General features: G+C 52.5%; 1 protein-coding gene across 1 annotated transcript; it reads left to right on the forward strand.

Moving 5' to 3' along the window:
• Nucleotides 1-27305, forward strand: Doc2b (double C2 domain beta). Its single transcript, XM_021176263.2, has 9 exons — nt 1-517; nt 9789-9868; nt 14384-14458; nt 15702-15811; nt 15901-16027; nt 18961-19118; nt 22647-22728; nt 23645-23741; nt 24209-27305. Exons 1-9 carry the CDS (start codon nt 145-147, stop codon nt 24343-24345), a joined length of 1239 nt encoding a protein of 412 aa, XP_021031922.1. The 5' UTR covers nt 1-144; the 3' UTR covers nt 24346-27305.

Consider the following 27305-nt stretch of genomic DNA (forward strand, 5'->3'; position numbering starts at 1 on the left):
GCAGGCAGCAGCCGCGTCAGGGCCGTCCGGGGGCCACGCTGGCGATGCCCGCAGTCCCCGCAGCGCCCCGCGGGACCCGCTGACTTGCCCCCGGGCCGGGGTCACACCGGGCCGGGCCGGGCCGCGCGCCGCGGCGCTGCCTGCATGACCCTCCGGCGGCGCGGGGAGAAGGCGACCATCAGCATCCAGGAGCATATGGCCATCGACGTGTGTCCCGGCCCCATTCGGCCTATCAAGCAGATCTCCGATTATTTCCCCCGCTTCCCGCGGGGCCTCCCCACCGCCGCCGCACCCCGCGCCCCCGCGCCCCCGGACGCCCCCGCGCGCTCTCCCGCAGCCAGTGCCGGCCCCCGCAGCCCCTCCGACGGCGCCCGCGACGACGACGAAGATGTGGACCAGCTCTTCGGAGCCTACGGTGCCAGCCCCGGCCCCAGCCCCGGCCCCAGCCCCGCGAGGCCGCCCGCCAAGCCCCCCGAGGACGAGCCGGACGTCGACGGCTACGAGTCAGACGACTGCAGTAAGTTTCCCAGTCGCGGGCCGCTCGCCCCCTCCCCGCACCCGGGTCCCCGCAGGGCAAGCGCCGCCGCCGCCCGGAACAACCGCACGGGAGAGCTGGGAAGTTTGGGGGCGTCCTCTGGGGGCGCCCCGTTTCCAGGCCTCCGCTCCCCGAGGCGCGCCCCGCACCCCTTCTCGGCCCGCGCGCCAGGAGCTCCAGCGCGGGCGGCGGCTTTTGTTCCCGGGAAGGGCGGAGCTGCGCCCCGGAGAGACACCAGTTGCTGCGGGCCGCGCGGTTGCGCCAGGCCCCAGAGCCCTGTGCGGGCTGTCCCGGGGTGGCCACCCGGAGAGCTGGGGACCCTGCGGTAGCTGGGGCGGGCCCGGCGGCCCGCACCGCGCCACGGCTCTGCTGGTGCGCGGGCCGAGGACCAGGACCGCGGGGCCGCTTGTCCTTTGGAAAAACCTTGGTGGTTCCTCCTCCCGCATCCGCGGACCCCGCCGGCCCTGGCCGCGGACCTTCGCCCACCTGTTACGCCGGCTTCCCCGGTCAGGAGGGTCCCCAGCCGCGCCCCCTCCTCTCGGACTCAGCCCCAGGGAGACAACAGACACCAGGGTCTCCCGAGACAGGCCAGGACCTCTCCTGGTGGCTTGTGTGGTCCCTGAGGATGCCTGACCCTGCCCACCAGGGACCATCCAGGAAGCCAAGGAGGGAAGAAGTCATATCACCTGTCCTGTGAATTTGCTGGGGGCTGTGGCTGCGGCTGGGGTGACTACATGGAAGGGCCCCAGCCCAGCTGTCACCCTGTTTCACTTAGAAAAAAAAAAACAGAGCCAGCCTCAGAACCTAGTCATGGATGCCATGGGACCATGGGATTGGGGGGACCCATCCCAGCTTCCCCAAGGCAAAAGCAGCCCCTCCTCCGTGCAACATTGGTAGTTATGCCTTGTCTGGGCGTTCCCCAGGGCCTCTGGGCTAGGGGCTGAATGTTCCCCAGCATACCATGTGCCTCTGGACGCTAAGGATGGGAGTTCACAGTGTCACCCTGGGAACAGACTCCACGTTTCACTTTAGAGAGCCCATCAACAGAGGTGGATCAAGCCTGAGCTGGAATACTGCCTTTTGTGTGTGTTCTAGACCTGGACCCCCTAACTCAGGGCATATCGAGACCCTACCCACAAGCATAAAGGCTGGGGAGCACGCCTTGCCCTCTGCTGTCCTGCAGGTTGAGGGAAACTAGGTGGGCTGAATTTATTAAAATCTTCAGAGCTGCGCCCTGGATTTACTTTCTGCCCAATTCCTGGCACTCTGTGCAAGGATCCAGGCTGGCTGCCCTCTAGGGAGACTCTAAGTAAGACCACAGTTAGCCCCCTTGGGGGATCCAGAGTCATCCTGGGAAGAAAGGATAGAAGTGGTTCCCATTTCCAACATTCTTTCTGCAGCCGAGGGAGTGAGCAGGTGGACAAAGATTGTGCCATAGCAGCTCAAGGGATGACATAAGACCAAGAGGGAGGAAACCCGCGAAAAAGAATAAAGCAAGCCAGAAGCCCCACCTCCTGTCTGTCAACTCCGGTGTTTTCAGGACACTCTTTGAACAGCTGGGAGTGGGGCAAACAGAACCATGCTGTGTCCCTGGGCTCAGGCCACAGGTGTCCTCCCTGGAGACAGGTTCACATGAGTTGGATCCTAGATACAGCTTTCTCAACTGAAACTGGGGGCTGGCCACACCCAGACGACTATGCTACACTAACAAGTGTGGAGAAGAGGCCTGGAGCTTGCAGAGCTGGGGAAGTGGGTATGAAGCTGGGCATCTCATTGGGGCTAAGAGCACGAGGATTGTAGCTCTCACAGGTCAGGAGACCCTGAGCAGGACCACCCTGCACCTGGCACCCAAGGCTGTGCACCCTCTGAGCTCTGACAACCAGATCTCTTAGAATAAGCCTAAGTGATTCAAGCCAGATGGTTCATTATGGCTTTAGCCAGGGTTATGCTATTTGCTGCTCTAATTATTGGATTATCTGTTCGGACAAAAAGAAATGAGGGCGGTTGCTCTGTTGTCCAAGCAGAGGCGCAAAAACAGCCTGTTTGCTTAGCCTTGTTCTCCTCTTTAAAGCCCCTCCCTTGCCTGTCACCACAAAGTATGCAAGTATGGGCACATGAACACACACACACACACACACACACACCATTCCCTACTGAGCTTAGGAGGCCAGGGAAGAACACACAGCATCACTCAAGGCCCCAGCTCCCAGGTATCCCAAGCTACCTGCTGCCCATGTGCAGAGGGAATGCAGACCCCAAAGCTGCAATGACTAAGAGGCTTTGGACTGCAAGTACCATGAAATCAATTCAAAGTAGCTCACGCCAGCAGAGCGGCAAAGGTCCTGCTGCAGACACCATGGTAACCTGGAGCAGCCCTCCAGCATCCCTGGTGATGAGGCTTCTGTCAGTCCTTCCTCTCAGCCAGCTCTTTCCCTCTTGGGCTGAAAACCAGGGCAGGTTCTCTATTCCCAAGGGCATATGGATAAGGAACATCAAATGCAGAACCTAGTCACAGTGATGCTCTCAGACTCCATCAGCTAAGCGGGACCCTCAGGATCCAAGGTGGCTGCTGTGGGTCCAGGCATCACATATATAGAAGATCTTAGATTTGATTAAAACAAAATATGTTCTATTCTCATGTCTAGAATCCAGAAAATCTCTTAGAAGTTCCCAGGAGGCTTGTCCTTTTGTCTCATTGGCTAGAAGTGCATCACGTGCCCATGTTCCCAAATGACTCACTCAGCTAGGTCAGGACGGGAGCCCAGGGAGGTCTGGAGCAAGGGTGAAGTGGGAAACCATTGTCGGGTCTTCCTAAAAGGTTCTCCTGGGCATGGCAGGTCATAGCTACTGAAGTACGTACCTCTTCCTTCACCCAGAATGCCTTTGGGCCTCCATCATATTCTATCATATTCAACAATATAATGCCAATTGTGTGTCAGGACACCATCCAGGCATGGGCTGGACCACAGTGTCTGGTCTTAGGACACTCACAGAAATTCAGCAAGAGGCCCAACATGAAGGATGGGGAGGCAGACATCCTCAGAGGCCTCAGCTCTGAGGCAGGGGAAGGGGAAAAAAGGCTGGCAGAGTTAAGGGGAGATGGGGGGTGGGGAGAGCAGCAGAAGAATGGAAATGTCAGAAGCACAGACCAATGGAGGCATGGTTGAAGGAGCAAGTGTCTAAGGCAAAGGGGAGGGGCTGATGAGGTCACAGTGATCATATAGAAAGGTGTAAATGCCAAAATAAGGATGTCTCAACGCCATGGACTTTTGAACGACTTGAAGCAGGGAGTGGGGGTGGGGGGGATAAAGGAGCTAAAGTCTCAGCTCTGTCTCTAGACTCCACAAAGTAGAGATGTATCACTCATTCCTCGCATCACTCATTCCTCGCACCCTCCCCCACGGTGCCAACCTAGTTCAGGGTCTCAGTCTCCCCACTTATGAAGTGCTTTCAAGTCAGGCGTGATAATTTTCCTATGCGTTCTTGCCAATTTAAAAAAAAACATTTTTATTGTACTTTTTATCGTGTGTATGTGTGAAAGGGTGCGCGTGTGCCACGGCACACATGTGGAGGTCAGAAGACAAGTCTATGGAGTCGGTTCTCTCCCTCCACGTTTATGTGCATCCCGGGGATTGAACTCAGGTCACCAGGCTTGCCAGCAAGCACCTTTACCCACTGAGCCATCTCATCAGCCCCAGTGAAACTATTTTAGAGGCTGATTTTTTTTCTTCCAAATACAAACAAAAAGGACGGATTTCTGATTCCCAGGGTGGACGGGTCAAGGGAGTTCAAGTGCAGACCAAGGTCACCGCCAGCTGCCTGTCTGCACTGGCCCTGTTGGGGAACGCTCAGCCTCAGAGGAAGCAACAGGGCCTTGTGCTTCATTCTCTCTGAATTAGCCCCATTAAAGCGCTATAATTATCAGCAAGTCAGTGACAACTCTCAGAGGCCCATTAGTGACCAACCTTCATTATTTTTCCAAAGATGTAAACTTTCATCAGGGCCTGTGATCTGAGTGGCTCTAAGGGCAAGGCCCTCGAGATCCTGGGGCTTGCAGAGAGGCACGCTCTCTTGTCCTTTGGGCCCTGCCATTGCCACCACCACTGTCACCACCACTCTGCTCAGGCCCTCAGATCAGTGGTGAGTCCCCATCCCTGCCCTGCCCCAGTGCTGAAGCTCAAACCCAGGGGCCTGGTCATATGAGGTAAGGGCTTTACTGCTGAGCCATGTCCCCAGCCCTTCTTCTTCTCCTCCTCCTCCTCCTCCTCCTCCTCCTTCTCTTCCTTCTCCTCCTCCTCCTCCTCCTCCTCTTCCTCCTTCTTCTCCTCCTCCTCCTTCTCTTCCTCCTCCTCTTCTTCCTCCTCCTTCTCTTCCTTTTCTTCTTCCTCTTCCTCCTCCTCTTCTTCCTCCTCCTTCTCTTCCTTTTCTTCTTCCTCTTCCTCCTCCTCTTCTTTCTCTCTCTCTGTCTTCTTTTTTTTTTTCTTTTTTTTTTTTGAGGCCAGGTTTGCCTGTATAGCCCTGGCTGTCCTGGAACTCACTGTGTAGACCAGGCTGGCCTCGAACTCAGAAATCCGTCTGCCTCTGCCTCCCAAGTGCTGGGATTAAAGGCGTGCGCCACCACGCTCAGTCTCTCTGTCTTCTTTCTTTCTTTCTTTCTTTCTTTCTTTCTTTCTTTCTTTCTTTCTAGCTGCATCTTCAGGACTTGAGTTACCCAAAATGGGGAAGAAAAACTTTCAGGGAGCCACTAGGCTTTAAGACAGGGCTTTAAGCTGGGCAGTGGTGGCACACGCCTTTAATCCCAGCACTTGGGAGGCAGAGGCAGGTGGATTTCTGAGTTCGAGGCCAACCTGGTCTACAAAGTGAGTTCCCAGACAGCCAGGGCTATACAGAGAAACCCTGTCTCAGAAAAAAAAAAAAAAAAAAAAGACAGGGCTTTAACTCCAGCCCTTCAGGGCTACCTCACTTGGCTACCTCCCCTCTCTGAGCCTCATTTCTACAAATGGAAAGGGCAAACTTTGGGTCACATGTCCCTTAAGACAGCTCCTCCACACATGCAGTCTCTCCAAATGGTGACCAAGCTTTTGGTGACAAGATAGAATTTTTTTTAAAGATTTATTTATTTATTCTATGTAAGTACACTGTAGCTGTCTTCAGACACTCCAGAAGAGGGCGTCAGATCTCATTACGGATGGTTGTGAGCCACCATGTGGTTGCTGGGATTTGAACTCAGGACCTTGGAAGAGCAGTCAGTGCTCTTACCTGCTGAGCCATCTCGCCAGCCCCGATAGAATTTCTTCTAGGTCTTCGGTGGTGCTAGACATCCGTCAGCCCTTTCTGGCCACACACTGGGAACACTGTTCCTTCCCAGGTGGTGGTAACAGATGTTAGTGTTTCAAGAGGCAGCCCCCGTGTTCCCTGTCTTGTCCTCTGGGGTTAGGACACAAGCAGACATCATGGAGTGTGTGCTGTTACATGTGGAATCACACCAAATCCCTCCTCCTGGGAAATGACTGGACTGCAATGCCATTTGAACAGCTCCACCATGAGCACTGACCATCTGCTGCTTGCTGGTCCCCCCGGGTACCTGAGGCAGCATCCAATCCTCATAGGGTGAGGTCTTCAGGGAGCTGGTAGCCTGAGCTGGACATCATAGAAACTGATTATAATGCAAAGCCATCACCTCTGCAGAATGATGTTGCAGAAGCCCAGCTCGGTGGCTGCTAATAAGGTGACAGTGCTTTGCAGTATCCTTACCCTCAGCATCCTCGCCTGCAGCTAGCTCCCTCAGCATCCTCTCCCATCTTCATGCTCAGCATCTTCTTTCACAGTATCCTCACCTGCAGCATCCTCACCCTCAGTATCCTCTCCCACAGCATCATCATCCACAGCATCCTCTCTCTCAGCATCCTCTTTGTCCCAGAGCATCCTCTGCTGTAGCCTTCTCACCCCTAGTATCCTCACCTGCACACCTGTTGGAAGGGGAAAGGATGCTGCAGCAAAGAACCCAGTGTGGTCATCACTAGTGAATGCATTTTTCACTAGGGGAAGATACTTACAGCTCACTACACATCTGTCGACTTAATCTGAACACAGATCTAACAAGTATTACCTGGTTTATGCAAGAAATAGCTGTTTGTGCTTCCAGAGGAACCCCCAAAGGAGCAATCACCTCACACCTCTTCTGTCTGGCTGTGATTATGACCCACCGCAGAATCGTGGTAGTCATAGCTATGACTCTGCTTATGTGTCAAGTTTGCAAAGGCAGGGAGAGGGTGATCAAGCTTAAAGCAGTCCCTTCCAGGAAGTCCTTAGAAGGGCAAACTCAGTGCGCAAGAACCATCATTAAAGCGTGTCTGCTGTTCCTACAGTTCCCTGAGGAGCCCCATGTGCTGGGAGGTGGTTATAGTTATCTCCGGTTACAGATGGGGAAACTGAGGTGAAGTCACGCAACAAGAACATGCTGAGCTGGGATTTGAACCTGTGGAGTGCAACAACAAATGTCATTCTCCACACTCACAACTGCCCTCCAGAAAGAGACAAAAACACCCCCCTGTTGGGATGGGAGAACCCAATCCATTTCCACATGTCTCTCAGAACAAAGAGCACAGCCCTTGCTGTACACAGAAGACTGTTATGATGCGGCCCTGCCTTTGTTAGTAAAGGCAGGCACAGCTTGGAGTCCAGCACAGAACCCTGATGGGAACAGAGGCTCAGCCCAGCCCGTCACCCATCCCAGCACCCCTTCAGCCATCATTCCCCCATCACAGACGCCTGTGGTTATGATGTCCCTCTGAGTCCCTCATACCATTGGCCAACTACTATCTGTTGATTCCTCCAAGAAGCCTCCCCTAGTAGCCCAATTTACACTGAGGCCCAGAGACCCTCTTGAAGCTCTCCTGGCTCTTGGCTTACCAGGCAAATGTGGGACCTGACCAGCAGTTAGGAGCAGATCGGAATGTTAAAGATATTAAAGAATGCGTCCCTTGCTGTCTGGGGACTTCAGAGGTCTCCCTTGCTCACACCCTGGCTCTTTTCCTTAGGAACCCTTGGGACATGGCAGGACACAGCTGTAGCAAGTGACTGTTCCTAAGGTGGCAGCTGAACCCAATTATTTGCTGCGTCCTCTGCCCGGCCCTCGGGACTTACCGATGCCTTTGAAGACTTGGAGGCAGCAGCATGAGGACCCAGCTGGCTTGTCACTGCCCACTTACGATCTCTAAGGGCCCTGGAGACTAGGGAGCTGTGGTGTCCCTTGTCACCTGGGGGCTCAATCAACAGTCAGCCACTCAGGCTGGTCAGGTCCTGCATCCTCTCAGAGCCTGACCTCTGCCTTCTCACACCATTGTGTGTCATTGCCTGGGGGAGGGGAGAGGGGGCACTGAAGCAAGGGTACCCAAGCTGTCTGGTACACAATAGCACCACCGTGGGACAGGACAGACAGAAGGAAGGTCTGAGAGCCCCTTTCTGGGCCGCCTACCTGGTTAAGATCAGGTTACCACATATGGGACTTAAGTAATGAACCCAGAACCTGTGGGCCTCCTCATCTGGTAGTGACAGGAACCATCCCTCCCAGGGTTGAGTGTTTCAGTGGGAGAGAGAAAGAGGCTGCCACATTGTAGCTGCTCAGCTGTCGCAGTACCAGACACTGAGCTGGAAACAGTAACATTCTTTATTGGCAACCTTTCTTTCTGGGAATTGAACCTGGGGCCTCTACTCCTAAGTTAGATCCCCAGGCCAGAAGTCAGTGAATGGCACACCCAAGGCCTGTGATGAGCACATTTGCCCCGTGGGTCTTCTTACACCCTTAAACCTTCCCCTGTTACCTGGGAAGAAGGGTATGCTGTTAACACAGGTAGACTTTTACTCTGTCTTTACTAGAGCTTGAAGTGTTGGGTTTATCTTTTAGTGCTGTGGGTCTAACCAAAGGCCCAGCACAGGCTAGGCCATTGATCTGCTCCTGGACCACACTCTTGTCAACAGCTTTGCTTTATTCCGAGACCTGTAGATTGGGCTGGTGATGGTGACTTTGAACTTGTGCCTCCCCCCTAGGTCAGCTGCCACTGGGCCTCAGCACTGTGCATCTGTCCACTTCCTTAATCTCCATATGAAAGTCATCTGTGTCATTTAAAATGGCTTTAGTGCCATCCCCAGGTGGGCTCACTAAGTCTTATTGTAACCACATTTTGCTTGCTCTAGCTAATTTCAGCCATTTAGAAGCAAAAGTGATTTTACATTTTAGTTTGTCCAGCAGCCTGAAGACAGAAGCTGCTGGGGACAGCTAGTGTCCATAGGGGCAGAGACTGTCATTGTGCACCATGGGGGCATGCCAGGAAGCCAGCTCATCTGCAGATTCGTGCTCACATAGTCTTTTTTTTTTAATTACTTATTTACTTATTTATTTCAGGTGTATGGGTATTTTGTCTGCATGTGGTACGGGTGCCCATAGAAGCCAAAAGAGACTGTTAGATCCCCAGAATTGGAGTTACAGATAATTGTGAGCCACCATGTGGATGCTTAGAATAGAATCTGGGACCTCTGGAAGAGCAGCCAGTGCTCGTAACCACTGAGCCATCTTGCCAGCCCCCCATGTTCACATATTCTGAGGACTGTGATGGACACATTTGCCCTATGGTTTTTCCAAATACATTTTATTTATTTATCTATTTATGTATTTATTCTTGAGACAGGATCTTGCTTTGTAGCTCTGGCTAACCCTGAACTCAGTTTGTAGACCAAGCTGACTTTAGACACACAGGGCTCCACCTTACTCTGCCTCTAGAGTGCTGGAATTGAAAGCAGGCACCACCAAATAGAATCTGTTCATCTTGAAAACAGTGTGATGTACCAGGAGGCAGTGGTGGCACACACCTTTAAATGCCAGTACTCAGGAGGTGGAAGCAGGCTCTTGATCTCTATGAGTTCAAAGCCAGCCTGGTCTACAGAGCAAGTTCCAGGAAAGCCAGGGAGGAGGTGGGAGTGGAGGGAAGAAGGGAGAAGACAGTGTAGCCAGTGAGATGATCCAGCAGCCGAGTCTGAAGACCCAAGTTAAAGTCCCATAACCACCATGGTGGAAGGAGAAAGCTGACTCCTGCAAGTTGTCCTCTGGCCTCCACAGGGAATGCCCTGGCACATGTATGTGCACACATCTGTACAAACAAATGTAATAATAATGTGGCTGTCGGAGCCACCCAGGAGATTGCATCCCTGCTCCCATGCAGCCAGCATGTGACCCCTCCTCCTCCTCTTCCCACAGCTGCCCTGGGTACGCTGGACTTCAGTCTGCTCTATGACCAGGAGAACAACGCACTGCACTGCACTATCAGCAAGGCCAAGGTAGGCTCTGCACCAGCCTCAGCTCGGGGTTCAGGAAGGAGGCAGGGTCCTGCCCGTCCATCTGTCCAGACTTCCCTGGTGTCCCCGCTATATAGAGTGCAGCTGCCTGCTTTCCAGATTGGCCAGAGTGGGATAGGGTGGGATTACAGAAAGCCAAGCAGCTTTTGGAGCCTGGGAAGGGTCGCTAAGGAAGGGGGAGATATGGAGAATGTTTTGCGGGGGTGGGGGGAGACAAAGGAGGTTGGATTCCACTGTCCCTGGGTCTTTCCAGGTTCCAGCTGCTAGGCTCCCTAGAGTCCCTAAGAAGTTTCTATGCTGGAAGTCACAGGTATTACTGAAGAAGCTAGGCTCTAGGCAGGGTGGTAGCCAGTGGGTCTGAACCCCAGAGGTCCTCTAAGCCTTTCTGTGGAGAGTTGTGGACATCTATAGACCTAGAGAGACTGGTCAGACCCTATTCCCTGTGTTCCTCTGTGGCTCTGCATTGAACCTGTGTCTGTTCCATGGTCTCAACCATACCGTTCCCTTCACACTGCTCCCTCTGGGAGAAAGGTGCCAAAGCTGATGTTTTCCAGAAAGGTAAGGGCCTGTGTGGCCATTAGAGAGCCTTGTAGGGCTGTGGAAAGGCCTGGGCCAGCCCAGCACACATGGAATAGCTTCCAAGTGCTGCCTGGCCTAGGCCTCACTTAGCACCCCCAACCTGCCTTTTTCTCTGACCCACCTTGCCACTGAGGGGCTGCCCTTGGCTCTGTGCCTAGAGGGACACCCCATGCCATATCTCTACCCAGTCTGGGTCACTCATGTGAATTGCCATGGGCAGTCATGAGAACCATCTACATTGGGCTCAGGGCCCAGGCTGGGTACTTGAAGGCCCTGCCACTCCATCCTGCATCCCTGCTCACTCCTGATATCTTTTTAGACTGTGATAGCCCAATAGAGCTGAGCACCTGGTGACCCCAACCTGGCAAGGGAGAGGCAGACTGCAGGGCCAGGCAGAGCCCACCCTACCCTTCCTCCTGGCTTAGCAGAGCTTGTCCAGCTTGGGGACCAGCTGTCAGATCACTCTGGTAGAGCCCAGTTTCCCCTGCCCCATCTCAGAGCCCGGGGTTCCTGCTGTCTTCTCCCTGTTCCAGGTGTGTGTGTGTGTGTGTGTGTGTGTGTGTGTGTGTGTGTGTGTATCTGTGCCTGTGTGCACAGATCATCACAGGTACTGGTGTACACGGAGGTGAGGACCAGAGGCCTATGAACCATGGTGACCCTGTTCTTCTCTGTAAGTGTCTACAAAAAGGAAGACAGGCCTGGGAAATACTGAGGCCCCAGAGGGGAGCCACAGAGTTTAAAATGAAGCGGAGCAGGGTTCACACACAGAGCCTCATGGGAATTCATGGTATATGGACTTCCTAGGCTGCCCTCTGACTTGGTGTCTTAGTTAATTTTCTGTTGCTATGATAAAACACTGACCAAAAGCAACTTGGGAAGGAAAGGGCTTGTTTTTATCTTCCATCTTGTATCTTCATCATGCAGGGAACTCAGGGCAAGTACCTGGAGACAGGAGCTGATGTAGAGGCCAGTGAGGAGTGCTGCTTACTGCCTTGCTCCTCATGGCTTGATTTCTTCTTAAACATGCCCAGGACCATCAGCCCAGGGGTATCACTGCCCACAGTAACTGGGTCTTCCTACAACGACATCAAGAAAATGCATCATGGTCTTGTACATAAGCCAACCTACGGGGAAAATTTTTCTCTTCTCAAATGACCCCACCTTGCATCAGGTTGACATAAAACTAACCAGGTCATTTGGTCACTGTCACCCCCCAGGAGAAGATGTATCTCAGTTGGTTATCTGTAACAGAACTCACCTCACACCGGGTGTGGCCGGTGAGCCAGGTAGAAATAATACACTTGGCACCCAGCACTTTGTCTAACACTGTCTTACAGGGTACTGCCAGGGGACACATCTACCCACAGGTAAACTTAAGGCTCACCATTCCAAGCAGTGCCCAGGAGAACCCCAACAGAGCCACAGCACTGGGAGACCAGGGTTACTTCTTAACTGTGATAAAATATCACACACAGGAAACTTAGCAGCGGAATGCTGGCCCCACTCCAGTGGCTGTATTCCATCACGGCTGGCCATCCCCGAGTCTCTGAGCCTGCCAAGCTGAAACGCCTTGCCCTCAGAACAGCTGCCTATCTCCCCTTGCCACTCCTCACTGGCCCAAGCTGCCCTTCCCCATTGTCTGCAGGGACCTTGCAGGGACAAAGTCATGCAGTTTCTGTCCCTGTGCACCAGGCCATCTCACCTTATGGTGTCTCTCTAGGCTGAGCACTAGGAGCCCCAGCTTTGACTACCCAAAAAGGTCCAGTCCCTAATACCTAGCGAACAGTAGTCCCTGGGCAGTGCAAGGACGGCAAGAACTTGGCTGGGGGGAGTCTATCCTCTATAAGCCAGGTCCTTCCTCTCCTCTCAGTGCTAGTAGTATGGCCCCATATAGCATCTCCCTGTCCATCTCTGAGACAGTGACACCTACTTTTATCGCTTGGCAACACGAAAAGCTGATGGGATCTGCCTGAGATAATCCCTTTCCTAACTGTGGCCGAGCACAGCCTCCTTCCCCTCTCCTGGATTCAGTCAGTTCCTGGGGGCTATCCATGTAGGCCCCTGCAGGGCAGACCCCAGACTCAGGGACAGGGATGCTGCCTGAGCTAGCATCACTGTGTGAACCCAGCCTCTGGCTGAACCCATCATCCCTTACTTCTTCTACCCCAGTGTGTGGTGCTCTGGGATGCCCAGGGACCTGCTAGGTAGACGGGTGTGAAAGTAACATCAGGGACCACACCATAGACTAGGGAGCCAACGGGCAGAGCCTATCTCATTGCCAGCTTAGCATGACAGCTGCCCCTGTCCCAGCCAGCCCTTGTGGATGCCCCGGAGCCTCAGAAGTTGGACTCATATGGATTTGCACTATCTCTGGTCAGTCTCCTGCCTCAAAGATCTACAAGGGCAAAGAGAAACCCGTGAAAGTGTTGTAAACATAAGCAAATGTGCAAGAAGTAGAAATGAAACAGGAACCCACTCTTGTCCCCTACTCAAGCTGGGCCCCCAGATCCCCCCGGCCCCCCAGGGCAGCTGCCCTTGCTCCCTGAGGGTGAGGAGCTGGCAGGGGGTGTGAGTGGCCACTATTATCAAGATATACAGACTGCCTCCAGGTCAAGCCCCAGTAGCTCTGAGCCTAGCTTAAATCCCTACCCTTACCCCAGCTACTTCTCTGATACCCCCTGAGAGCCTGGAAAGGGGAGGGGAGTCGCACCCATTCGCCCCACACCTGCATTCCTCCTTGTTCTGTTCCACTCAGACTGTGGGAATGAGTAACGCTTTCCCCGTGATAAAGCTGAGACTACTGTGTCTAACTAGGAAGTTCAGGGGCCTGGGGCCACACAGAAGAGAAATGATGGGTGGGTGGGTGCCCCACCTGAGAGCTCCTCCAAGCCCATAGAGCTGGACCTGGAAGAGATCTGGGGCACAGTCTTGGGGTTTTATGGCTGTGAACGGGCGCCATGACCAAGGCAACTCTTATAAAGCACAACACATAATTGGAGTTGGCTTACAGGTTCAGAGGTTCAGTCCATTATCATCAAGGTGGGAGCATAGCAGCATCCAGGCAGATGTGGGGCTGGAGGAACTGAGAGTTCCACCTCTTGTTCTGAAGGCAGCTAGATTAAGACTGGTCTTAAAGCCCACACCCACAGTGACACACTTTCTCCAGCAAGGCCACACCCACTCCAACAAGGCCACATCTCCATATAGTGTCACTCTTTGGGCCAATCATATTCAAACTACCACAGGCATCTGGCCAGGAATGGAACCATTCCAGACGTGTGCATCTGGAATGTAGTCCACGTACACCTCTGCTGCCTCCCTATTCCCCACCTCCATAGGCCTTCAGCACCAGAAAGGAGTAAACTTAATTCACAGGCTAGCTGAGCCCTTGTGAGTCCCCTACCCTAAGCTGTACATTCCTGGGCTGGCATAAGAAACTGAAGTCAAAGTTATCAAGGGGTGCCATCTTGTGGAAGGACACTCCATGGCAGGTAGCTGGTGACTTCTAGGGACACCAACCAGCAAATGCAGAACAGCAAACGCAGAAGGAAATGGCAGCTGACCTCCCAGACTTGGACCGAAGTGCCTTCCCAGCATCCACAGGAATGTAGGGATGAGTGTACAGCCAATCATGGAGACTTGGGGTCAGAGAGGGAAGACCCAACAAGGAGTGGTGTCTAGAAAGTGGGGAGAGAGACAGGCCTCCCCAAGTTTAGAGTGAGGTGTGTCTTCTGGGTTCAGTTTGTCAAAAAAGTAAGAAGTGAAAGGCCCCAGGGGCCAGAGTGTGGGAGAGGGAAGCCACCCCAGCACTGTTAGGCCTTATCTTCAGGGAGACTGGAAATGTCAGAGAGGAGGCCCTGCTCAGCAGGCCTCTTGTTTCCCCTCTCTCAACTCACACCCTCTCTGGTCTCTGCTCAGGGCCTGAAGCCGATGGACCACAATGGACTGGCTGATCCCTACGTCAAACTACATCTGCTGCCTGGAGCCAGCAAGGTGAGGGTTTCTGCCCCAGGCATGGCCCTGGCTTGGCACTCATGGTCTCCCTGGAACCTCACAAGTCCATTACCTATCTGCCCCAGAGAATGTCCCACTTACATTTCCTATGAAGCCATTTTATCCTGGGGTTCATATTACACACAAAAAAAGAAAAGAACTCCCTGGGGTCAGATGTAACAACGCATGCCTTTCATATAGCACTCAGAAGGAGAGGCAATAGATAGAGTCCCGTGTATTAAAGGTCAGACTGGCCAACATACATAGTGAAGCTCAGGCCAGCCCGGGATGCAGGGGTGCACAGCGCCTGCCTGCAGGACCTTCAGTGTGTTGATGGACTTCAGTGTGTTGTGGCTTCACAATGAAGACTGCGTGGGAGGCGTTAGCCTGGTTTATTTGACACAGAACCCCTGTTCCTGCTCCCCTGCCGGGTGACCCAGCACAGAGGCAGCATTTCACCCATAAGGCGTTCACTAGGAAAGCATGGGTTGCAGGCAGAGTGAAGACCCTGAGTAAAGGGGAGGGGAACGAAGGTGATCCAGGAAAGTGGTCCAGTTGTGCCACTGGCTTTGGGGACACTGCCAGTCTTGATATGGAACTCTCTTATAACAGTGGGGAAGAGGGCCGGGGCTGCAGTCTTGTGTCAGGCTGATGCCTGTTAAGTGGGACATTTCAACTTTCCAGTTGGAATGAGTTACAGAGCAACCTCCCATTCCCTCCAGGACCACCCCATAGCCACCACCTCTGTCCTGCTACTGTTGCCAGAGTCTGGGGGCAGGATGCTTCTCACATTAATTTTCTGTGGTTACCTCAACAAGTTCCCACCGCTTGACCATTTAAACATGCCCATCGCCTGCCTCCCTGGTCTGCTGGTCATCAGCCAGGCAGGTTGCACTGACTGACTGGACCAGACGTCAAGATGCCAGCAGGACTGTGTCCACTCTGGGGACAGTCATTCCCTCTCCTGTCCAAATAGAGGCTGCACACTTCCCCAGCTGAGCAAGTCCTGTCTCTCCTGACTCTTCTTTTGCTGCTAGTGACCTTGTGACCACAGGGCTATTTGAATGCCTCCAATAAGCTTGCTGGATTTAAGTCAGCTAAATAACAGTGTCGGTTTCACCTTCTGCCCTCAGGTCCCCTCCCCTGTGTCAGATAGTGCCTCTGTGAATGGAAGGACCAGGCCTGCCACCTTTGAGGCCACACTCATTCAGGATCAAAATAAGACCACTCTGTCTTTTTCCAGGCGAATAAGCTCAGAACAAAAACCCTCCGGAACACTCTGAACCCCTCGTGGAACGAGACCCTCACTTATTACGGAATCACGGACGAGGACATGGTCCGAAAGACCCTGAGGTGGGTGAGGGCCCCTGTGCCTACACCCCACCCGGGGAAGCCCTACCGCTTGTGAATTCCCACTGACTGTGGAAGCCCATCGCCCCCAGGATCTCCGTGTGTGATGAGGACAAATTCCGCCACAATGAGTTCATTGGAGAGACTCGGGTGCCCCTGAAGAAGCTGAAGCCTAATCACACCAAGACGTTCAGCATCTGCCTGGAGAAGCAGCTGCCGGTGAGTGGAAGAAGGCTCTGACACCCCAGCCATGCAGGAGTTTACTGAGCAGCTACTATGTGCCAATACTGTGTTCCAGGCACAGTTGCAGGGAGATGGAAGGAACTTGCTTCCTGTTGATGGCACAGGAGTGGGGATAATTCATGGAGCAGAGAGCATAGTGGAGGGGGCAAGTCTAGGAGGGGACATCACAGAAGTGGCAGGGGAATCATGGCACCTTCCACAAGTAACAAGGTAACAATTCTTGTGGCGCTGAGGACTAAATCTAAGACCTGAGTGATTAAGAAGCGCTCTTCCACTGAGCTGCGTTCCAGCCCTTCTAAAGTTTTACTTTTAGAAAAATTTTAAATGTTCTAAATGTGTATGTAATGTAGTGTGTATGAATATATATGTATGTGTGTAGTCTATGTGAGTGTGTGTGCGGTGGGTAGATGTGTGACTATGTAGGCTTGTATGTAACATAATATCATAATGTGTATGAGTATACTCAGGTGTGTGTGTTTGTGTAATCTATGTGAGTGTGTGCTTGTATGTAATGTGGTGTGTGTGCATGTGTGTGTGTGTGTAGTCTATGTGAGTGTGTGTGCAGTGGGTAGATGTGTGAATATATAGGCTTGTATGTAACATAATGTGAATGAGTATGTGCGGGGGGGTGTGCGCACACACACGCGTGTATGGTCTATGTGAATATGTGTGCAGTGGGCAGATGTGTGAATGTGTAGACTTGTATGTAACAGTGTTATGAGTGTATTCATGTGTGTTCACATGTGGGGGGGGGGCGTCTATGTGAGTGTGTGTGCAGTAGGCAAATGTGTGAATGTGTAGACCTGCCATCAACACAAGAGTGTCTTCTTTAACGGCTCTCCTCCTCACTTTTTGAGACAGGTTCCCACTGAGCCCAGCGCTCACTAACTACTCTTACTAGCCAGTGATCTTGGACTCTCCTGTGTCCACCTCCCCCAGTGCTAGGATTTCAGATTTGAGCCACCAAGCCCAGCTTCCCAGTGATGCTAAGGACCCACTCTTACATGGCAGGCACTTGGCTGACTGAGCCATGCCACCTACCCACCCCCAAACAGAATCTTGCTAAATTCCCCAAACTAGCCTTGAGCTTCCTCTACAGCTCAGATTGGCAGTAAACTCTTTTTTGTTCTGTTGTTTGTTTGTTTTTTATATTTAAGTCATGATTTCTCTGTGTAGCCCTGGCTGTCATGGAACTCACCCGGTACACCAGGCTGGCCTTGAATTCAGAAATCTGTCTGCTTCTGGGATAAAGGTGGGTGGCTTTCTCCACCACCTGGCTGACAGTAAACTCTTGATTCTCCTGTCTCAGCTTCCTCAGTAACTAAGAGTGGCTCAAGGCAGGGCATGGTGTTATTTTAACAGGCTCCCTGCCTGGTGGGCTCAGAATGGCCAAAAGCAGAGGAAGGCGAGTGTTGAGCCAAGAACCAGATACAATGGGCTGGATGGAGACAAAGGCCTGCCGCCAGGGCAATTCCAGGTCTGGGGAGCCTTCACTAAGGACAACTCAATTGGAGCTTGTTAGGCCAGGAGAGCCATGAGATGCCCAGAGGAGACAGCACATAATTCTCTCTGAGACCTTGTAATTGTTCAGCATGATGTCATGACAAATTTGACCCCCAGTTGTCTTCAGCAGTTGAGCCCTCCCAGAGCCTTGGTGCCTGTTCCTTTTCAATCACTTTCTTGTCTGCCTTCTCACTTCATCTCTCCTTCCTCTGGTTTATAGGGCAGAGGGTCTAAGGAGCCCCAGTGCTCAAGGCTAAAGACAGGCTAAGCCCTTTATCTCCCAATGTCAGGACATGGCTGTTTCCTCAAAGCCTAAGCCAAACAGAGGAAGCCCAGCATTTAATCCCTGTGTGCCAGGCCTGGCAGGACTAGACCCTGGAACATGGCTCCTCCAAAAGCTGGACCCAAGTCCAGCCCTTAGAATCCAGTCAGCAGCTGAGACAGTGCCTTTGTGCGTGGATTTCTCAGACTGTATTCTCATGTCACATTCTCCCCACTGGGGTGCATGCGTGATGGGTAGAACCTTCCATGTCACTTGACAGAGGTGACCCAAATTTTCCAAATTGTGTACACCTTTCAGGAGGGCACTTCCGGCTCCCATATCCAAGTTCTGACCTCAGATTAAACAAAACTCTGTGCGTGTGAATGCATGAATGCTCATGGAGTATATGTGCATATTGCACTGTGTATACATGTATGTGGGTAAGCATGCATGAGTATGAGTTGAGTATTCCAGAGGCATCTCTGGCCATTGCTGAGCCTCCCTTGAATTTGCTCCTTGCTCATTGGCCAGTTTGTGAGCACACAGGGACCACAGGGGTGGCATTTGGGATGACCACTTTGGTTGTAAGGGCACAGTTTTGTGTTTTAGATTTTATACTCTATTATATTACTTGTTCTAAGTAAGTACCTGGCTCAATGGCTGTCATGTGAAACAGTCCAGAGTATGGTAGTGTCATCTGCCTTTGAAAATCTCTGCTCATATACACTACATGCAGAGCCTAGAACCCCACACCTGTACCATTGGTCATGACTGACTGAGTATTGGGTTTAGAAGGATGCCAAGGTTGTATTTGAATTCAGGGTGAGTGCTGGGATCAATTAGCCATGTCTACTCTGCACATGGACCTTGGAGAAAGGCCTGTGGGTAACAGGCATCCCTTCCTCACCTCTCAGGACTCCCATCTCCAGGAAGGTTTGGACATGACCACATGGGAACTCAGGTCAGTCCCAAGCAGAGCACAGTTGCAAGCAAAGGCTCAGGCTGTCAAAGAGGGGTCTAGTGAACCCTGAGGAGGGATGCTCAGCTGAACGTGAGGGGAGGAGATTAGGGGCAGCCTCACTGTCTGCTTAGCTAGGAAGGTGGAAGCAGACAAGAACAGCAGAGTGACCACCCTCTCCTGCAGGTGGACAAGGCAGAGGACAAGTCCCTGGAAGAGCGAGGCCGCATCCTCATCTCCCTCAAGTACAGCTCACAGAAGCAGGGCCTGCTGGTGGGCATTGTGCGCTGTGCACACCTGGCTGCCATGGATGCTAACGGCTACTCGGACCCCTATGTGAAAACGTGAGTGTGCGACCAGGCCTGCGCTTGACTCCCCTGCTCACCTGGGAGAACCAGAGTCCTGTATGGCTGGAGCCAGAGCCCAGCATGAGAGGCACTAAGGGGGTTTCCTCAGAGCAACCAGCTTTGTCCACCAGGGCATTTTCTTCTGGGTTCCTTTTGTGATTCTGGGGTTAAGGAAAGCCGTCTCATTTCATAGATGGGGGAACTGAAGCCTGCAGAACGGTCACCCAGTGGGAGAGGGAATAGTTATCTCTTTTTGGACATAGGGGACATGGTCACATGTATTCCAGGCTGCCCTTGAATTTACTGCGTAGCCAAATTCAAGTTACATGATCTTCAGATGCTGCTGCCTCAAATGCGATCGCTGCAGCTGATGACGTGAACTGCCACACATGGGCCTCCAGCGCTGGAGAGCAAACCTGGGTCCAGCGACACAAGGTCACTGGTAGCTCAAGCAAGTTCTAGGAAGAGGCAGGCCCAGTGCCAGGAGCCAGGAGGCTTGGGGAACTGGCAGGAGACCTTTGCCAAGTCTTCCTGTGTGCCCAGGCCCCATGTCTCCTCTCCCTACCACTGATCGAAAAGTTACAAATAGACACTGGCTAAGAGTGGTACCAGTGGCCTGGGCCCCACAAGAGTAGATCTGGACCGGGTTAGGCTGCTTCTAGAGATCCCGGGGGTAGATAGAAGGAGGTGGCCTTTTGGAGAAGAAGGGGGCAAGTGCCACATAGCCTACCCTTAGTGCTTGGCACAACTCACAATAGTGTCAATGCCATCTGCGTTCACAGGGATCGTCTCCTGAGAAGAGCCTTGGGAAGAATTCAGCTTGACTCGCAGCTACCTGTAACTTCAGTTGCCAGAGGCTCTGGTGCCACCTTCTGGTCTCAGAGGGGACCAGGCGTATACAGGGTGCACATAGACACATGCAGGTGCTCACACATGCACATGAAATAAGAATTTAAAAATCTAAAAGAAAAAAAGCTTTCTTCTGAGCATGTGCAGACTCTTCCTTGCCATTAGTCCCTAAGCTACAGAGTAACGGTCATGTGTGCAGCATTTGCAGTGGCTGAGTTATCATACAGGGTCTAGAGGGGACTTAGCAGGCCGTGGAGGGTTCTGTGCAGATGCCAGCTCATTTTATGTAAGGCATCTATAGCTATAGCTGCACCATCATCCATAGGCACCAAGGACCATGCAGAGCACTCCTGAGTGGAGACAGGGAGGCAAAGAACAGCAGCGTTGGAAGGTCACCAGGTGTGTCACCTCCACCTGTCACACTGCATTTCTCTTCAGACAGAATTGAGATGTGGAACCAACATTTTGAAATCATGTTCAGTGCCAATCTGCTGGATGAACTCCAACTCCAGGTCATGGAGGGGTGACCCAGAACCCAGGGTCTCCCTTGGTGCTGATGTGCACAAGCAAGCTGGCTGGAGTGCTAGCAGGAGGCTTTCGCAGCTTGGGGCTCCTCCCTTCCATGGGGAATATGTCAACATGCTATCTGTCCTCTGAGTAAAGATGGAGAAAGGCCTCAGAGGCGCAGTACAGGTTTCCTCCTACTTTGCAGGGACAGGGGCTGAGGCAGGATCTCACTGTGTCCCCAGGCAAGCCCTAAACCTGTGATCTCCCCGCCTCAACCTTCCAAGAGCTGGAATTGCAGGCATGCGCCACCAAATCCAGCCCTCGCCTGGTTGAATCTAAGGGTCTAGGACCAGCGGATACAAAAAGCCAGATGTTTTGCTCTTACCCAGAATTCCCTTAGCTCCAGGTATCCTCTGGCCTGTTGTCTATCCCAGTAGCATCGCCTTTTCCAGATTTCACATCAAGCATCTTATGGATGCTGCTTAGTTGAGCTTCTCTCCTGCAATGAATGATTTGACTAAGGTTCACCCACACAGTATATACACTGGGGATGCCATCTTTGATTGGCTGCGTAGCTTTCGGTATGTGCAGACAACATGAATTGCTAATCAGTTTACCAGTTGAAGAGCACACAGACTGTTACAATTTTGGATGACGGTGTAGATTGGCCACTACCCGGTATTGTGTAAGCCGGGATCAGCAATGCGCACATGGTCACTTAAGAGGTAGAGGCAGAAGGATGGAGTGTAAAAGGCCAGTCTGGACTACACACTGAGAACCAGGGAGACTAACTGTGTCACAAATACAAAACAACCCCACAAGTGTCATACACATCTTCATTACATACCCTTTGTCATCACCGTTTGCTCACACAGCCTTCCTAATGTTTGTTTTAACAAACCAGGATCATTCATATAACAGAGCGTCAACTCGAAACTGGATGGTCATGTCTGTAATCCTAGCACTTAGAAAGTAGAGGCAGGGGGCTGGTGAGATGGCTCAGTGGGTAAGAGCACCCGACTGCTCTTCCGAAGGTCCAGAGTTCAAATCCCAGCAACCACATGGTGGCTCACAACCATCCGTAACAAGATCTGGCGCCCTCTTCTGGAGTGTCTGAAGACAGCTACAGTGTACTTACATTAAATAAATAAATCTCTTAAAAAGAAAGTAGAGGCAGGAGGATCAGGAGTCAGGGTCATCCTAGCCACCTAGGAGACTGAAGAGTGCTGTGTGCTTGTGGAGGTCAGAGGACAACTCGTAGGGGTCCTTTCTCTCCTTCTACCACGTGCACTTGCAGGGCGTTGAACTCGTGAGCTCCCATGGGCAGGCTTCAGCCGTGAGTGTGTGACGCCCACAGCAACCTGCTGGGCCCGCAGTCAGGATTTTTTGGACAGTAGCACTCAGCTTTTCCAAGGGCAACATTTGGCAAAAACCAGGCAAGAAGCTTGATTCTGGGCAATAAACCTTTGGGCATGTTAACCCAACAGAAACAAGGCATTTGTCACACAATTGTCTGGGCAGGGACAGGGTGGGAGGTTCTGCACAAGAGAATTCACCTGTGAATGACTTCCTATCACCACTTCATTGTTTGTTGCATTTGTTTGTTGAGACAGGGTTTCTCTGTGTGGCCCTGGCTATCCTGGATCTCACTTGGTAGACCAGGTGGATTTTATGGTGTGTGAATTCTTAATAAATCTAGGGTGTGTGTGTGTGTGTGTGTGTGTGTGTGTGTGTGTGTGTGTGTGTAAGCTCTTAGCTCGTGGGACTGGTGCTAAAATCAGTTTGTAGAGCATTTGCCTTGCATGTGTGAGATTTTGGGTTCAGTATCCAGCACTGTAATAACCCCAATCCCCCTCCCAAAAAAACAATGACAATTCCTGAACAAGGGACAAACTCTGGTTTATAAAACTGGCTATCCTATGGGAGGCACGAGCTTTGTAAAGATCCTATTTCCAAAGCATAGAAACATTCTCTTCTGGGGACGCAGGTATGCCTGGGGAACCCTGCAGGTGCCTTAGCGTTCCCCACAGGTCGGCAAGCCAGGGTCTCCGGGTTAGGACAAAGGTGACCAGGGACGCATCTCCAGGGTAGAACCCCATAGCTTTCTGCTAGCACCATCTGCAGCTCACAGCTCACAGGGCCTCTGATTGTCCTCAATTATCATTCCAGATATCTGAAGCCAGATGTAGACAAGAAATCCAAGCATAAGACAGCAGTGAAGAAGAAAACACTAAACCCAGAATTCAATGAGGTATGGCCAGGCTCCACTGGGCTTCATGAGAGCTGTGGGGCTAGCCTGGGCTGGGTGGAGGTCTGGAGGGGCTTGGTCTTCAAAGGGGTACTGTGGGGAACTGGGAAGCAGTAAGAGAGGGTAGGGAACAGTTGCCTCGGCCATGGTAGGTAAGGCTCTACCAGTCTGCTTGGCAATAGGGAAGCTCGTGGGACTAAGGAACCTTCTAGAAGGTTGATATTGAATCAGGTAGGGGTGGAAAGAGAGAATGTTCAGCAGCGTGTGAGTGACCTTCTAGATGACAGGGTTGAGAAGAGAGATGTGGACAGAATGAGGAGACACTCTGGGTAGGCTGTGGAGACTCAAGACACCCCAGCAGGCGTGTCAAGATGACTCTGGACACAGTGAATACCATAAGCTTACTACGGGACAACTTTGCAATTTCTGTAACTCAATTGCACAGGTCTCAAACACGAACTTGTAGATGAGAAGGTCTGAAGTGAAGGCATACCCGCTAGGGCCATTGGCAGAACAGGACAGTGGGTGCCCAGGTCCTCAGAGCAGAGGGTGGGTCACAGACCTGGGGGTCTTCCACTGAATAAGTTGGAAGAGGAGCAGAACACCTGGGGCCTGATTCACGGCCATGGATTCACAGGCAGAGGTGACAGCAGGTGCTTGGGAAGCAAGGCCAGCCCCAGAGGATGACAAAGACTTCACTAGACAGTTCATCGCAGCCAGGGTCTTTGCAGCATCTGGGAGCAGCTTGAGGGAGACAGAAGGGCACGAGGGTGGAGGCAGGGGCCTGCTCAGCCTCCCTTCGGGAAGAAGTAGGCAGCTTGGCTAGAGTGACCCCCACATTGACCACCTTGAGGCTCGAGCACATGACAGACCTCTCAGCCAAGTGGCCTTGGCTTTAACACCCTCTTCTGGCCAGCAGGAGTTCTGTTACGAGATCAAGCATGGAGACCTGGCCAAAAAGACTCTGGAGGTCACTGTCTGGGATTATGACATTGGAAAATCCAATGATTTCATCGGTAAGGTATATGAAGGGAAGGCCACTTAGCTGTGTGCCTGTCCAAGAACCACTTTACCCCTAGTGAATGGGATCTCAGGCACTCTCCAACTATAACCATGTGACAGAAGAGAGGCCCAGGGACGGGAGGAAGCCTGGGAAGACCTCACAGCATCTGTGGTGACATAGAATGATGGTCAGCTCCCGAGTGGGTCAGCACTCAGAGCCCATGCGACCACAAGTTTCTGGTGGGCATGACATTGGTACACAGTGGGCTACTGTAGCCCTTCCTCCCCCTTTTCACTCCCTACTATGTGCCATGGAACCCTGCCCCACACTGTTCTGGTCCCTGGTAGAGGAAAAACATGACATCAAACACTGGGTCAAGTGGGCAGGGTGTGGCTGGAAGGTAGGGGCTGTCCACACACAAATAGGTCTGGACGCTGGGGGCACTGAAATCCCTAGCTGCCCCTCTGGTCTCTTCCGCAGGTGGTGTGGTTCTGGGCATCAACGCCAAGGGCGAGCGCCTGAAGCACTGGTTTGACTGCCTGAAGAACAAGGACAAGAGGATTGAGCGTTGGCACACGCTCACCAATGAGCTCCCAGGGGCTGTACTCAGCGACTGACTGTCCCATCTGCTGCCACCCACCCTTGCCACCCGGCCCACACAGGTCCAACCCTGGGCTTTCTCAGCTGCCGCCAAGGGCTGTGGCCCTCACAATGGGCAAGATCCAGGTTGTCTGCTCGGACATAGACAGTGCAGCCCCTGCTAGGAGGCCAAGAGCACCCAGCCTCCCTCAGAGGGACAGGAAAACACAACATGATACCTGTTCTAGCTCCCTGGGCACCCAAGCTGGCCAGAGCTGAGGGAATCCTCAGCCTCAGCTCCGTCCAGAGGAAGGGCTATCTACAGTGAGGACCTATTGGAGGTGAGGGGTGGAGCCCTGCTGCAAGCCCAGAAATGGGGGTACTCTGGCTGCCTGGAGACCACAGGGAGGACGATAGGCAGGCAGAGCCCAGGACTCCAGGACAGACAATGTAGCCAGCCAGAGCTTCCAACTTGCTTGTGCCTGGCATTGAGGGGCAGATAGACTCCGTGAGCCTCTGGGACGGGGATTCCCAGTCTAGCAGGGCATCTGGGTGCACATATTGCTACAAAGGGGTGCAGCATACCAGAACCAGCCAGTTGTGTGCAGGGGCTGTGGGTACTGCTGACTGCTGAAGGGTGGAGGGCAAGGAAGGCATCCCGTGAGAGTCAGGGCTCAGCACAGTCTTGAAAACCCGGCTGTGGCTTGAAAGCTAGGGGAAAACCAAATACAGACAAGAGGAGGCCTGAAAGAGGGTACCAGGGGACAGGGAGCCATGGGGGCCTAGTGTTGCGCTGGGGCAGCATTGGGCTTTTAGGCAGGAGCTAGGCTTGGGGATGTCTACAAGCACTTGGGAAACAATGTTCAAACCCAAGCTCTCCCATTTGATCTTGCTCCCAAGGGGCCTCAATCCACACTGCTCCTGTTCTCAGCGTAAATGTCCAGTCAGCTTCAGGGGAAAGAGAAAAGGAGCCCTACTAATGTGGAAAGAGGCAAGCGTCCCTCCTGCCCACCTGTCCCTTCCTGCCTCATCCCCTCAGCTCAGGCTGGTTTTAGGTCCCTCACGGCTACCAATGGCATCCTGGCCCTATCAAGACAGTCAGGACCAGCAGTGGAAAAAAGAAAGCCTTGTTTGGGGGAAGGTGGAGGGATGGGGGTTCTGCCCTCAGGAGCTGAGAACTCTGGCCTCACTTTCTAGGAAAGGGTAGGACACTGGTCAGTCTTGAAGCTCCCAACTGCCTCCTGCCAACTGGGATTTAGGAGCACAGGGGGAACAGGGAACCAAGGAGTTCCACCACCATCTCAGAGCCCCATTTTCCTCAATCCATCACTGAGTGATAAGACATCGGGGTCCTGCCCTAAGCCTGGAACCCTCCTACAGCTGAAATAAGGACTCGGGGCCCCAGGACATGATTCCAATCCAGAGCGCTCACCAGCCTTCCCTAGTTGGCAGGGAAAATAGGTCTCTAGCCCTCCACAGCCACCTGTTGCTCGTAAGAGACTGGGTTTCCCTCTTAAAAAGGTGCCGCCTGTTACTGAATTGGCAAACGCCTTCTTATTGAATCTTCACCATCCTGTGTGGTGGGAGGCATGGTCAACCCATTTTATAAATGAAATGGCTCCAGAGTTGTTGATAAACTTCCAGGGCCACCAAGGTGTGAAGGGCTGAAGCAAAAACTCCAAGCCTTTTGACTATCTGAGGACAAGGACTCTCAGGTCCCTCTCTCCGGAGTTAATGGGGCTTAGTGAGGTCTGTTACAGAGAAGTCTTGTTATTGTCAGCCACCTCACCCTCTAGCTAGCTTTGAAATCATCTGTGCCATTTAGGATTTGCCAAAGGCCACAGCCAAGCCTTGGAACTCAGCTGTCCCACCCCCAGCTTGAGGTCAAGGGACTTGGGGGACGGGCCTGATGTTTTCCCCATACAGCTAGAAACAGGAGCAGGTATTTAAGTGCACCTGGTTGAGCTCTGAGTAACTCAGATTTTGCCTTTTGGGATGCTTTGTTCAGAGAGGAATCTAGAAACCCCCTGACGATACAGAAATGTTTATTATACCTAAATGTTTATTATGCCCGAGGTGACTGAAGCTCATCAAAAGAACAGGTGGCTCAGGTGGACAAGAACCCTGGATCCCTGTTGCACCAGGCAGTAAGTGGGTTTGGGCCTCAATGATGAGCCTTGCCAATCCCAGGGACAGGCAGGGTGGGAAGCAGGGCTTCTAGCCACCTAAAAAGTGATGGCCACTAAAGTGATGGAACTTTCCCGGATCCTGGAACGTTTCTAAATCCCCAGTACATTACATCTCTACTAAAGGGAAAAAGCCCTTTGAGAAGTTGCAGAATCAGTTCAGGCTTTCATTCCAAACGAGTATCTTCCTTCTGGCTCATCAGCGTTGCAAAGAGGAAATTTGATACCAAAAACAAAGGTCATTCCAAAGTACTGTCAGTAACCAGAGCCTCTTGATGCCCATCATCCACCTCGCGTCCTGGTCTCTGCCCCGCCCTCCACCACCGTTAGCCAATCCCCGAACGGTCCCGTCTTCCAACCCAGAGTCAGTGACCTCCTGACCTCTAGTGGCAAAAAAGAGGAACTGCACCTCCGTGGCCCGCCCGCCCGCCCGCTGAGCTCGGGCCAAGCATGTCCTGCCCTCCGTCCTTCTCCAGCCAAGTGAATCTCCCGATGCATGGACTCTGGCTGTCCTCGACACGGACTCGTGCACTGCTTACAGTTTTGCTGCCACGTGACGGCTGCAGAATACATCCTCAAACTGCAGCGCCACGACACAATTTTTGTAATCTTGTCTGACCTTCCCAAAGGTGTCCTTTTTAAGTCTTATTTGTTAATATTTATAACGATATATAATTCAAAGTAAATGAGAACGTCGTACTGAGGTCGCACTAGCTTGGGAAACTCCTTGGAAGATCTTGGGGGTAACAAGCGAAAGACAACTGGGGCTTATATGTGGCGTTTACTTTTGTTTTTTGAAATGCATTTGTAAA

This window comes from Mus caroli, unplaced genomic scaffold (genome assembly GCF_978045245.1).
Source record: "Mus caroli unplaced genomic scaffold, Mus_caroli_1 scaffold_13, whole genome shotgun sequence".
Classification (NCBI taxonomy): Eukaryota; Metazoa; Chordata; class Mammalia; order Rodentia; family Muridae; genus Mus; species Mus caroli.